Source organism: Lampris incognitus, chromosome 3 (genome assembly GCF_029633865.1).
Source record: "Lampris incognitus isolate fLamInc1 chromosome 3, fLamInc1.hap2, whole genome shotgun sequence".
Taxonomy (NCBI): Eukaryota; Metazoa; Chordata; class Actinopteri; order Lampriformes; family Lampridae; genus Lampris; species Lampris incognitus.
The window spans coordinates 51,320,725-51,332,460 of NC_079213.1; the positions used below are offsets into that span (position 1 = coordinate 51,320,725).

Below are 11,736 nucleotides of genomic sequence, written 5' to 3' on the forward strand. Positions count from 1 at the left end.
ATAATGACAACACACAATTTGGTATAGCCAATAACAGAACTTCGATAAAACAGGCGTCTGTTTACCTTAGTTTTTGAGCGGCCGCTTGTTGTTGCCATCACACTTCAGTTATCCGTTGTCTTTTACTTCTGTGGTCAATCCGTCACTTCTCCGTCTTTATCACGTCGGGGTCACCAAATTGTTGGACTTCAACTCACTCTACCAACTCATCTTCATCTATGTGAGAGCGTAGTCCTGCGTGTTTGTTGATAAAGCAATAGGAGAAGATGTTCGGTCTCACATCCCTGAGCTTCCTTAGCTCAAAGTTGGGGCTGTTATCTTTGAAATAGAAGGTCAGTCATTTCTCTTGATAGTAGACTACCTCTCAAAATACGGAGAGGTACTGAACATTAAGGACAAGACATCACACACTGCGATCAGCAAGATGAATAGGAATACCAAAAGAGATAGTGTGTGACCATGTTCCATTTGCAAGGCAGGAAACAAGAAACTTTGCACCGTTATGGGGAATAAAACCCATTCACTCCAGTCCGGGTTCTGCACAGTCAAATGGACTAGCTGAGAGAACAGTGAAGACCATGAAACTCGTGCTGAAAAAAGCGCGACAAACAAAAACAGACCCCCATCTCGCACATCTCACCCTGCGGGACACACCTGTGACAGGTCTGAGTACTCCCCAGCACAAATGCTCATGGGCAGAGTCTTCAGAACCCCTCTACCGAGCTCCAGCACAGTTCTCCATCCAGCAGTGCCTAAAGATGTACACTCAACTCTCCAAAATGTACAGTAAGACAGCAGCAGTACTACAACAGAGGAGCAAAGCAGCTACCAGAACTGCACCCAGGTGGTACTGCTCACATGGAGACAGCACAAGGTTGGTGCCCAGCTGTGGTCACAGCACAGAGAGGTGAACCACGGTCCTATAACACAGTGACATCTTCAGGACAGCACTACAGACGTAACAGACGCCATCTGAGGAAAACACCACCCAGCACTCAGACGAACTCAGAAACAGACTTAACAGATGAATGGGCAATCCAACATACCAGACGCAGGTACAGCAGAGTGTTCACATCGAGCTCTCATCCTCGTCAAGGCCAGCTCCAACCAGGAGTGGTCGAGTTATTCGACCACCTGAGAAGGACAAAGACTTTCTGATGAGCCGGCGGTGAGTGTCGCACTCCAACTACGCTCAAAAAATTTTTTTTCAAGAAGGAAATGTGATTTGAAATGTTAGACTATTTGAGCAGCAAGTTCATTTTTTTCTTATGTTAAAGCAAATGTGTGAGTTAGACAATAACAGTAATGAGACACAAAGTTCAGTCCTAAACAGATCTTCAGTATAGCAGTGTTGAAATTAAACTTTCATGATGACAAAGGATGATGTAGTATATAGTGCCGCGCACTGATACTAATACGGAAGTTGATGATGTGGAGGTGGATTAACTCTGTTGGTGATTCGTCCGGCCATGCGTTAAGTGTATGTGTAAGCAACACGGGTTGTCGTTAATAAAGTCATCTCATGCAGTCAAAGTCAAGTCTCTGTATATTCATCAGCTAAGTCGAGGCTTCCGGTCATGTAAAGCCATAACATTATCAGAATCAGAATCAACTTTGTTGGGCAGGTGTTCTTGTGCATGCAAAGAATTTGACTCCGGTTTATAGCAGCTTCTAGTACTTACACATATCATTTTTTTAAAAAAGCAACGAAACAAGAAAAAAAAATAGGAATAAAAATTAGAATACTGGAGGCATGCAAAACAAAGTGTGTCATAACAAGTGTTACGGCTGAATAATTTATTCACTTACTATTCACTTACTATTGCAGCTTATTATACTTATATATTATATTATCCAGTGAGTCAAGTAAATATAAATATTTACTTGACTCACTGGATTATTTTGCTCCTTATTTGTTGAGCACTTTCCCTACCATTGAGTGTTTCTTTTAACAAAGTTATATATTATATTATATACTAGTATCATTCATTCGTTCGTTCATTCATTCAATCTTTCACTCATTCACTCATTCATTCATTCATTCATCAGCCGCTTCTCCGGGGTCGGGTCGCGGTGGCAGCAAGCTAAATAGGGCACTCCAGACGTCCCTCTTCCCAGCAACGCCCTGCAACTCCTCCTGGGGGTTCCCAAGGCGTTACCATGCCAGATTGGACATGTAGTCCCGCCAGCGGCTTCTGGGTCTACCCCGGGGTCTCCTCCCAGTTGGCCGTGCCCGGTAAACCTCCAAAGGAAGGCGCCCAGGACGCATCCTAATCAGATGCACGAACCATCTCAACTGGCTCCTTTCGATGCAAAAGAGCAGCGGCTCTACTCCGAGCTCCCTCCGGATGTCCGAGCTCCTCACCCTATCTCTAAGGCTGAGCCCAGACACCCTACGGAGGAAACTAATTTCAGCCGGTTGTATCCGCGATCTCACCCTTTCGGTCACTACCCAAAGCTCATGACCATAGATAAGGTTTGGAACGGTAAGTTGAGAGCTTTGCCTCCCGGCTCAGCTCCCTCTTCACCACAACGGTCAGGTACAACGTCCCGCATTACTGCTGATGCTGCACCAATCCGCCTGTCAATCTCCCGGTCCATCCTACCCTAACTCATGAGCAAGACCCCGAGATACTTGAAATCCTTCACTTGAGGCAACAACCCATCCCCAAACCGGAGGAAGCAATCCACCATTTTCCGGTAGAGAACCATGGCCTCAGACTTGGAGGTGCTGACTCTCATCCCGGCCATTTCACACTCAGCTGCAAACCACCCCAGTGCGTGCTGGAGGTCGCGTTCTGATGAAGCCAACAAAACCACATCATCTGCAAACAGCAGAGATGCAATTCCGAGGTTACCAAAACGGACACACTCCTCACGTTGGCTGCGCCTTGAGATCCTGTCCATGAATATTACAAACAGAATCGGAGACAAGAGACAACCTTGGCGGAGTCCGACACCCACCAAAAATGTGTTTGACTTTGTGCCCAGAATGCAGACACAGCTCTCACTGGGTTGCCACCTCGACAGGCACCGATGACCGTATGACCACAGTTCCTGTTTGCTGCATCTGCAATAGAGGCTTTTAACATGGGCCACTCCAACTTCATGTCCCAGGCCTCCCTCGGGATACATGAGAACTTCTTCCGGAGGTGGGAGTTGAAGATTTCATGGACAGGGGCCTACACCAACGTTCCCAGTTCACCCTCACTACACGTTTGGGTTTGCCAGGACTGTCCAGCAGCCTTCCCCACCATCTGATCCAACTCACCACCAGATGGTGATCAGTTGGCAGCTCTACTCCTCTCTTCACCTTAGTATCCAAAACATATAACCGCAGCTCTGATTATATGACCACAAAGTCTATCATCAATCTTCAGCCTAAGGTGTTCTGGTAGCAAGTACACTTATGAACTATCTTATGTTCGAACATGGTGTTTGTTATGGTCAATCCATGACTCGCACAGCAGTCCAATAACAAGGCACTACTCCAGTTTAGATCAGGGAGGCCGTTCCTCCTAATCACGCCCCTCCAGCTTTCTCTCATTGCCCACGTGAGCATTGTAGTCCCCCAGCAGAACTATAGAGTCCCGAGGTGGAGCCAGCAGAACTATAGAGACCCGAGGTGGAGTCCTATCCAGGACACCACCCAGAGACTCCAAACTGCTATTCAGTGCAAAAGCACACACAACAGTCAGAGCTTTCCCCTGAGTGACTCTCAGTCGTATATAGGCGACCCTCTCATTCCCTGAGAAGAACTCCAACATGGCGGCACTCAACCGGGGACTTGTAAGTGTCCCCAGACCCGCCCAGTGCCTGTCACCTTGGCCAACTCTGGAAAAGTAATGGGTCCAGCCCCTCTCCAGCATGCTATGTGTGGAGGTGAGCTCAACTACTAGTTGGTACCATTCCACCTCCCGCACTAGCTCAGGCTCCTTCCCTGCCAGAGAGGTGACATTCCATGTCCCAAGGACCAATCTGCGTTGCCGGAAGTCGGCACGCCTCAGTCCTCTCTTTTGCTAGCCACATGGCCTGTATTGCACCCTACGCCAATGCTCATCCCCATGTGTGGTGGCTCCATGTGGTGGTGGCTCCATGTTGTTTTTTGGGGCTGGGCCGGACTGGGCCCCATTGGCCAAGGTCTGGCCACCAGACACTCGCCGGTGAGCTCCCTTCCCAGGTCTGGCTCCAGGAAGGGGCCTGGTTTCCCTTTTCCGGGCGAGGTGCTGTAACTCTGGTGGTGTAATTTCATTGGGTTTCTTGGTAACCCAACACTGACCGACCGACCAGAGGAGGCGTTAATGCAGCGACCAGGACACATACCCACATCCGGCTTCCCACCCGCAGACATGGCCTGTTGAGTCTGTAGGGACACCCGACCAAGGTGGTGGTAACACAAGGATTTGAACCGGTGATCCCCGTGTTGGAAGGCATCGGAATAGGTCGCTACGCTATCCAGACGCCCAACAAAAAGGATGTTAAATAGGAACATTTAAAATAGTAATGAAATTGAATAGATTTAAGATACTAAAGAATAAATCTCTGATGTATGAGCAATAACTTAATAAGTCAAATAAATGTAACAGTGAAAATATATTTAAATAATTATAAATGTATGTTTGTTTGTGTAAAATTCATTATTTATGTGAATGTTGTTGTACTTATATAAACATCTACATTTGATGCTGGATTTTAATACTGCAGAAGGTGGAACTCAATGAAGCCCAAACAGTGGGGGTGGAAAAACTTTATTTAATTTTCTGCTTTGTTAGCAGGGATTATAGAGACATTGAAAGTCATACATTTCAGTCGTAAATTAAATATATGTCTATTGTTAATGTAACGAAATGGCCAAGATATCCCCCAACAATCATTGCAGACCCTGCCTCAAAATAAATTTAACTTTAAGGGTTAAAAAAATAAAAGAGGGACCACCAATCCACCATACAATTAAACGTAGAGATGCTCTGCAAAAGCCAACGCAATGACTAAGGTGATGTCTTAGGGTAATTGGGGGCAAATGTGCACAGGAGCAGGTTTGCAAAGAGTTCAACTCGGCACACCCGGCACAAGAAACCTGCACATTCTGCAGATGCTAAAACCAGTTAAACGATCCCCTCTCCAGATTTACTCTTGTTTACACGTGAGCTACAACAATTTTGTTTGTGCAGAAAATATACTCCAGCAATTACCAATATTTGGCTAAAAGCAAGCGTCAATGTCACATTTGGAAAAAACAAATTAAAATGCTGAAGAGCGGACTGAAACCGTTGGTGCCAAGTGCTTTTAGAAGAAGTTGTAGCGTACTGCGTCTTGTTACATGTTCTGAAGTCTTGCGATCAAGCCCATGTGCCTTCCACAGGTAAACAACACTATATCTGTGGGCCGTGCTCTGGTGGTAGAAATCTTCATCACTTTCCAGCTGGTCCTTACTGTGTTTGCCAGCTGTGACCCCAAACGCAATGCCCTGAATGGTTCATCTTCTCTGGCTATTGGCCTGTCTGTATGTTGTGGCCATCTGTTTGCAGTAAGTACTCACAAATTGTTGCTTTACAATGTACTATACCACACACTATGCAAATGTACTATACACTATGCAAATGTACTATACACTATGCACATGTACTATACACTATGCACATGTACAATACACTATACAAATGTACTATACACTGTGCACATGTACTATACACTATGCACATGTACTACACACTATGCAAATGTACTATACACTGTGCACATGTACTATACACTATGCACATGTACTATACACTATGCACATGTACTATACACTGTGCACATGTACTATACACACTGCACATATGTGATACACTATGTAAATGTACTATACACTATGCACATGTACGATACACGTGCACATGTGTATCGTAAAGGACAGGGTTTGGTTCACAAACGCTTACAAGGTACAAACAAATGGTAAAAAAGCGCAAGGAATAAAAAGTGAAATGAAGTCATTCTTCCACAGATAAGGTTGGGTTGGTTTGAAAATAACAGTGGGACACAAATTGCAAAAAGGGCAACTTGTACGGAGGAGGTTAACCCCACTGGGGTAGAGGAGAGTGACTGCTTTTTGAAAACATCGCGTGTGTCGTATGAATAACGAATTGCAGTGCATTGTATGAATAAGGGGTTGTAGGACACTGGATGAAAGGGGGTTGCAGGACATACTATGACTAGGGGGTTGCAGGACATTGTATGACTAGGGGGTTGCAGGACATTGTAAGAATAAGGGGTTGCAGGACATTGTATGAATAAGGGGTTGCAGGACATTGTATGACTAGGGGGTTGCAGGACATTGTATGAATAGGGGTTGCAGGACATTGTATGACTAGGGGGCTGCAGGACATTGTATGAATAGGGTCCTGCAGGATATTGTGTGTATAGGGGGTTGCAGGACATTGTATAAACAGGGGTTTGCAGGACATTGTATGACTAGTGGGCTGCAGAACATTGTATGAACAGGGGTTGTAGGACATTGTATGACTAGGGGTTTGCAGGACATTGTATGACTAGGAGGCTTCAGGACATTGTATGAATAGGGGTTGTAGGACATTGTATGAATAGGGGGTTGTAGGATATTATATGAATAGGGCGTTGCAGGATATGGTATGAATAAGGGGTTGCAGGACATTGTATGTATAGGGGGCTGCAGGACATTGTATTGCACTGCTGACCATGTTTGGGGCCAAAATCCTGGAACGATAAGTTAATGAAGATTCCCACCTTATCAGTCCAGTGGCGTATCAGCTCTTTCTGTATACATAAACACTCAGAACTGGATGTTTTTATCTACTCCTCTTATTAACATCTAAGTTTTACGAGCGAAATCAATACTAAAGTTGCTGGTTTTTTTCATTGGAGGAATGTTTAGATGGATTTTGTGTTTTCTTAGACTCGTTGGTTTCATGTGAAATGCAGTTTAAGTCTTGGGATAGTTTCTTCAGAGTTTACAAGAGTGCTCTCTTGCATCTTCTGTATGGGACCACCACGCTGCTAACGCTGGTATGCTCTCCTCAGATGCCCTACACTGGAGCAAGCATGAACCCAGCTCGTTCCTTTGGACCTGCCATCGTGACGTGGACCTGGGAAAACCACTGGGTAAGAACCCTCTTTTTACGTACCAAAATTCAATAAATTGGACTGCACTATAACGCACAACAAAAGATCCTGCAATACTGAATATGTACTACTACTACTACTTTCGACTGCTCCCGATAGGGGTCGCCACAGCGGATCATCCGTTTCCATCTCTTCCTGTCCTCTACATTGTCGTCTGTCACACCAGCCACCTGCATGTGCTCTCACCCCATTCATAAACCTCCTCTTTCATCATCATCATCAGTTCCGTAACCTAAGGAGGTCGTAGGAGCACAGCTGATGCCTCAACAAGTCTCTTCCAGCGCTCCCTATTCATCGCATTTCTCCCCACCCCCACTACGCTCATCTGTATCCATTCTCCGATGTTGTTTACCCAAGTTTTTCTCGGTCTCTCTCTCTTCCTAGTCCCTTCTACTAGGTCTTACAGGACGTCCTTTGCAAGTGTCCTTTCTGTTCGGCAACTGTGCCCAAACCAGTTTTTTTCTTCTTCTTTTTAACATTGTCAGTAAACTATCATGGTGACTAATAGCTTCCTTAACTTCGTTCAGCGCTTCAGTGCTGTTGACGTGTGCTGTGTATGGGATTTGCAGCATTCTTCTATATGCTTTAAGTTCAAAGGTTTGTATTTTCTTCTCCAGAGCTTTTGTTAGGGCCCAGGATTCTGGACGGTATAGAAGAGTTGCTATTAAGATGGTGCGGAGCAGTTGCATTTTTGACCTCATTCGAAGTTTTTTATCTTTCTAGATCGTGTTGAGCTTGGTCATTGCACCTGTTGCGATGGCCGTTCTTCTCCTAATTTCTTTTTCCGATCTTCCGTTTTCGTTAATCACCGATCCGTGGTATCTGAAAGTCGTGACTTCCTCAAGTTTTTCACTGACAACAATGATTTCCGTGTTCTGCTCTTCAATCTATTCAGTCTCCCTCCTCGGCTAATCTTTAGTTGTCATGATTTTGCTTTTTTGAGTACTGATCAACATACCCATGTCCCCTGCCGCCTTGCCCAGTGTTCTGGTTATTTCAGCTAGTTCTTCCCTGTTGCTGGCGATTAGATCTATCATCTGCAAAGCGAAGTTGGGTGATTTTTCTTCCACAGATTGTGAGAGTTGGCTCAAAACACTCCATAGCATCGGTGACGATCTCTTCAAGGAATACACTGAAAAGGCACAGTGACAATAAACAACCTTGTCTCATTCCTGCTGCTGTAGCGAACCAGTCGCTGAGTGTGCTGTCCACTAGCACTGCTCTTTTCGAATCTTTATAAAGAGTTTCAATAACCTGGACAAGGGGATTGTTGATGTTATGCATTGTCATGATTTTCCATTGAGCCTTTCGCCACACTCTGTCGAAGGCTTTCTTAAAATCAATAAAGTTGTGATAGACTTCTCGTTGATGTTCTATACATTTTTCACAAAGAACCCTCAAGTTGAAGATTTGCTCGGTTGTCCTTCTTCCAGACCTGAAACCAGCTTGTTCTTCAGCAAGAATCTGCTCAACGTGTGGTGTGATTCTCCTGAGAATGATCCTGAGCATTACCTTGCTTGCATGGCTGATTAGACTGATGGTTCTGTAGGTGCTGCAAAATTTCAAGTTTCCTTTCTTTGGAAGTGGAATCAGTACCGAAGTAGTCCACTGCGTAGGCCATTTCTTCAGGCTATAAATTTTGTTGTAGGTGCTAAGTAAGATGTCTATAACTTCGTCGCCGCCATTTTTGATAAGTTCCACTGGTATATTGTCTGCTCGTGGTGCTTTGTAGTTTTTCAGATGTTTGATGGCTTCTTCAACTTTCCATCTTCAGATGTGATCTTCGTCTTCTGCGCCTTTATTATCATCAACTATCAGTTGGTTGTATACATCCTGATTTTCATTGAGGTCACAATTGTAAAGATCACTGTATTATTCCGCCCACCTCTTTGCATTCGCTTTTTTGTCTGAGATCAGTTCTCCATTTGCATTGTTAATAGCATATGTCTTTATGTTTTGTTCTGTAGTACATTTCTTCACTGTTTGGAAAGCCATTTTAGTGCTGTGGTGCCTCAGGTTATCAGTACATCGACATTCTTGTTCAGTCCTTATCTTTCTTCATCAGAGCTTTCACTTCTCTGTTACATTTTTTGTATTTCTCCTTGCATTCTGTATCCGCGTCTTCTGTCGCACAGCTTCAATGTTCTCTCTTGAATCCACTGATGTTTCCTGGACTTCTTTTTACTTAGTATTTCTGCCTCAGCTTTGTTCATTTCTTCCGAGAACTTTTCGGTCACTTCTTCAACATTGTCTAAGTTCCAGAGAGCAGCAGAACGACCTCCAATTCTGGCTTGGAATTCGTCTCTAACGTTCGCATCTTTTAGTTTTTCAAGGTCATAGTTGATTCTGCCATTCTTTTCTCTTTTCTGCTTTTTCAGCTTTATGTTGACAAAGAAAACACATTTTCTTTGTTGAATCATATTAGCAGCTAACGAGTGCGCGATGCACGAAACAAGCTTGTACTGCTATGTATTAAGTTTTTTTCCTACACCTATTATATATATATATATATATATATATATATATATATATATATATATATATATATATATATATGTGTGTGTGTGTGTGTGTGTATATATATATATATATATATATATATATAGCGGGGGTTTTTTTTTATCTGAAAACCGTCAGTGGTGTTGATAGAAGTGCTCAACTAATGAGGAGCGGAATGTCAGTACAGATGCAGGGGAAAAAGCAGCTGATGAGTGTGCGACGCACAAAACAGGCTTGTACTGCTATGTATTGCAACTATTTTCCTGCATCTGTATTGACACACACACACACACACATATATATAAATATGTGTGTGTGTGTGTGTGTGTGTGTGTGTGTGTGTGTGTGTGTGTGTGTGTGTGTACTGCAATGCATAAATTTTTTCCTGTACCCGTGTTGAGATATATATATATATATATATATATATATATATATATATATATATATATATATATATATATATATATATATAATGTGAACTCTAACCATAACCCTTCTGGGTGGACTTTATCAGAATGTAGGTGTGAGAAAGAAATATGTCAAACACAAGTATGGTATGGTGTCAACAAGTGCAAAAGGAAGGGCGTCAGGGTAGCGTAGTGGTCTATTCCGTTGCCCACCAATGCGGGGATCACCAGTTCGAATCCCCGTGTTACCTCCGACTTGTCTGGCGTCCTTACAGACACAATTGGCCGTGTCTGTGGGTGGGAAGCTGGATGTGGGTATGTGTCCTGGTCACTACACTAGCGCCTCCTCTGGTCAGTCGGGGCACCTGTTCGGTGGGATGGGGAACTGGGGGAATAGCGTGATCCTCCCACGCGCCACGTCCCCCTGGTGAAACCCCTCACTGTCAGGTGAAAAGAAGCGGCTGGTGAGTCCACATGTATCGGAGGAGACGTGGTAGTCTGCAGCCCTCCCCGGATCGGCAGAGGGGGTGCAGCAGCACTGGATGATTGACTAAGTACAATGTGGTGGGAAATACAAAACAAAATAATAATAATAATAATAATAATGATAATAATAAAAACAAGTGCAAGGAAAAACCTGTTGATCAGTGTTACATGTCCATAGCCTGCATGTGTGCATGCTGTAGCAGACGACTGCTTGTCTAAAGCTGCCACAGCTGCAGTCCTCTTACACACATCACAGTGTTCTCCTCCTCACATGGACTTCATTTTGTGTTGTCTTCTTACATGTACACTGGATAGTGGGCCACAAATCCAGACTGGACTTGTTGTGCTGTGGTGTGTATGTGGAATATTTGTCAGAAGTGTTTAAGGCTGTTTGTCTTACCATCTGCATCAGCTTCAGATCATGTGTGACTACAGCGGCTGGATGGAAACGTCATCCTGGAGCTTTTTGACCTCTAGTACTCTGATGCATGTCTTGTTTCATCTAAAACTACACGTTGGATGATGATGATGATGTCTGGCCCGTTACACACGAGTGTTTACTTCCGAAACGTGTGTGTGTATGTGTGTGTGTGTGTGTGTGTGTGTGTGTGTGTGTGTGTGTGTGTGTGTTAGGTGTTCTGGGTAGGTCCAGTGCTGGGTGGGGTAGTGGCAGCAATCCTGTATGAGAACCTTGTGTCTCCAGCTCCAGAGCTGAAGAAGCGCTACTCTGAAGCCTTCTACAGGACTCCTCTCTCCTCCACCAAGTACCTGGAGGTCCAGGCTTCTACACTTAACGCTGAACACAACCAGCTCATCAAAGAGCCACTCTTCACGGTCATGGACCTGGAAAGGTCTGAAGGGAGGGAAAGGAAGATGTCCACTGAGGCACTCTCCTCTGTTTGACTGGTAAGGACTGCTGCAAAACAAAACCAGACCACTGAAAAAGAAAACCAGACCACTGACCAGACCCTGAGTCATCCCCCACTCTCCAACCTCCTGAGGACTGGTGTGCACATTAAACAGAACAGAGAGCAAAAGGAAAATGTAAAGTACGAGGGTCACATCTACCTTTACCCATATCCAAGCTACTCCATATATGCACCAACATTTTAATAGAAACTAGATACAAATTTGATTATTTTATACATCTAAATCAATAGATTTTGAGCAAAATCTTGTTCAGTAAGTGAATATAAACAAACAA

General features: G+C 44.2%; 1 protein-coding gene across 1 annotated transcript in view; it reads left to right on the forward strand.

The window, feature by feature from the left end:
* LOC130109757 (aquaporin-4-like) overlaps positions 1-11,435 on the forward strand; it is a 52,457-nt gene extending 41,022 nt beyond the window's left edge. Inside the window, exons 3-5 of the mRNA XM_056276740.1 lie at positions 5,363-5,527; positions 7,039-7,119; positions 11,166-11,435. Coding sequence (XP_056132715.1) covers positions 5,363-5,527; positions 7,039-7,119; positions 11,166-11,435 — 516 coding nt within the window. The remainder of the gene's footprint in view (positions 1-5,362; positions 5,528-7,038; positions 7,120-11,165) is intronic.
* Positions 11,436-11,736: the final 301 nt, after the last annotated feature.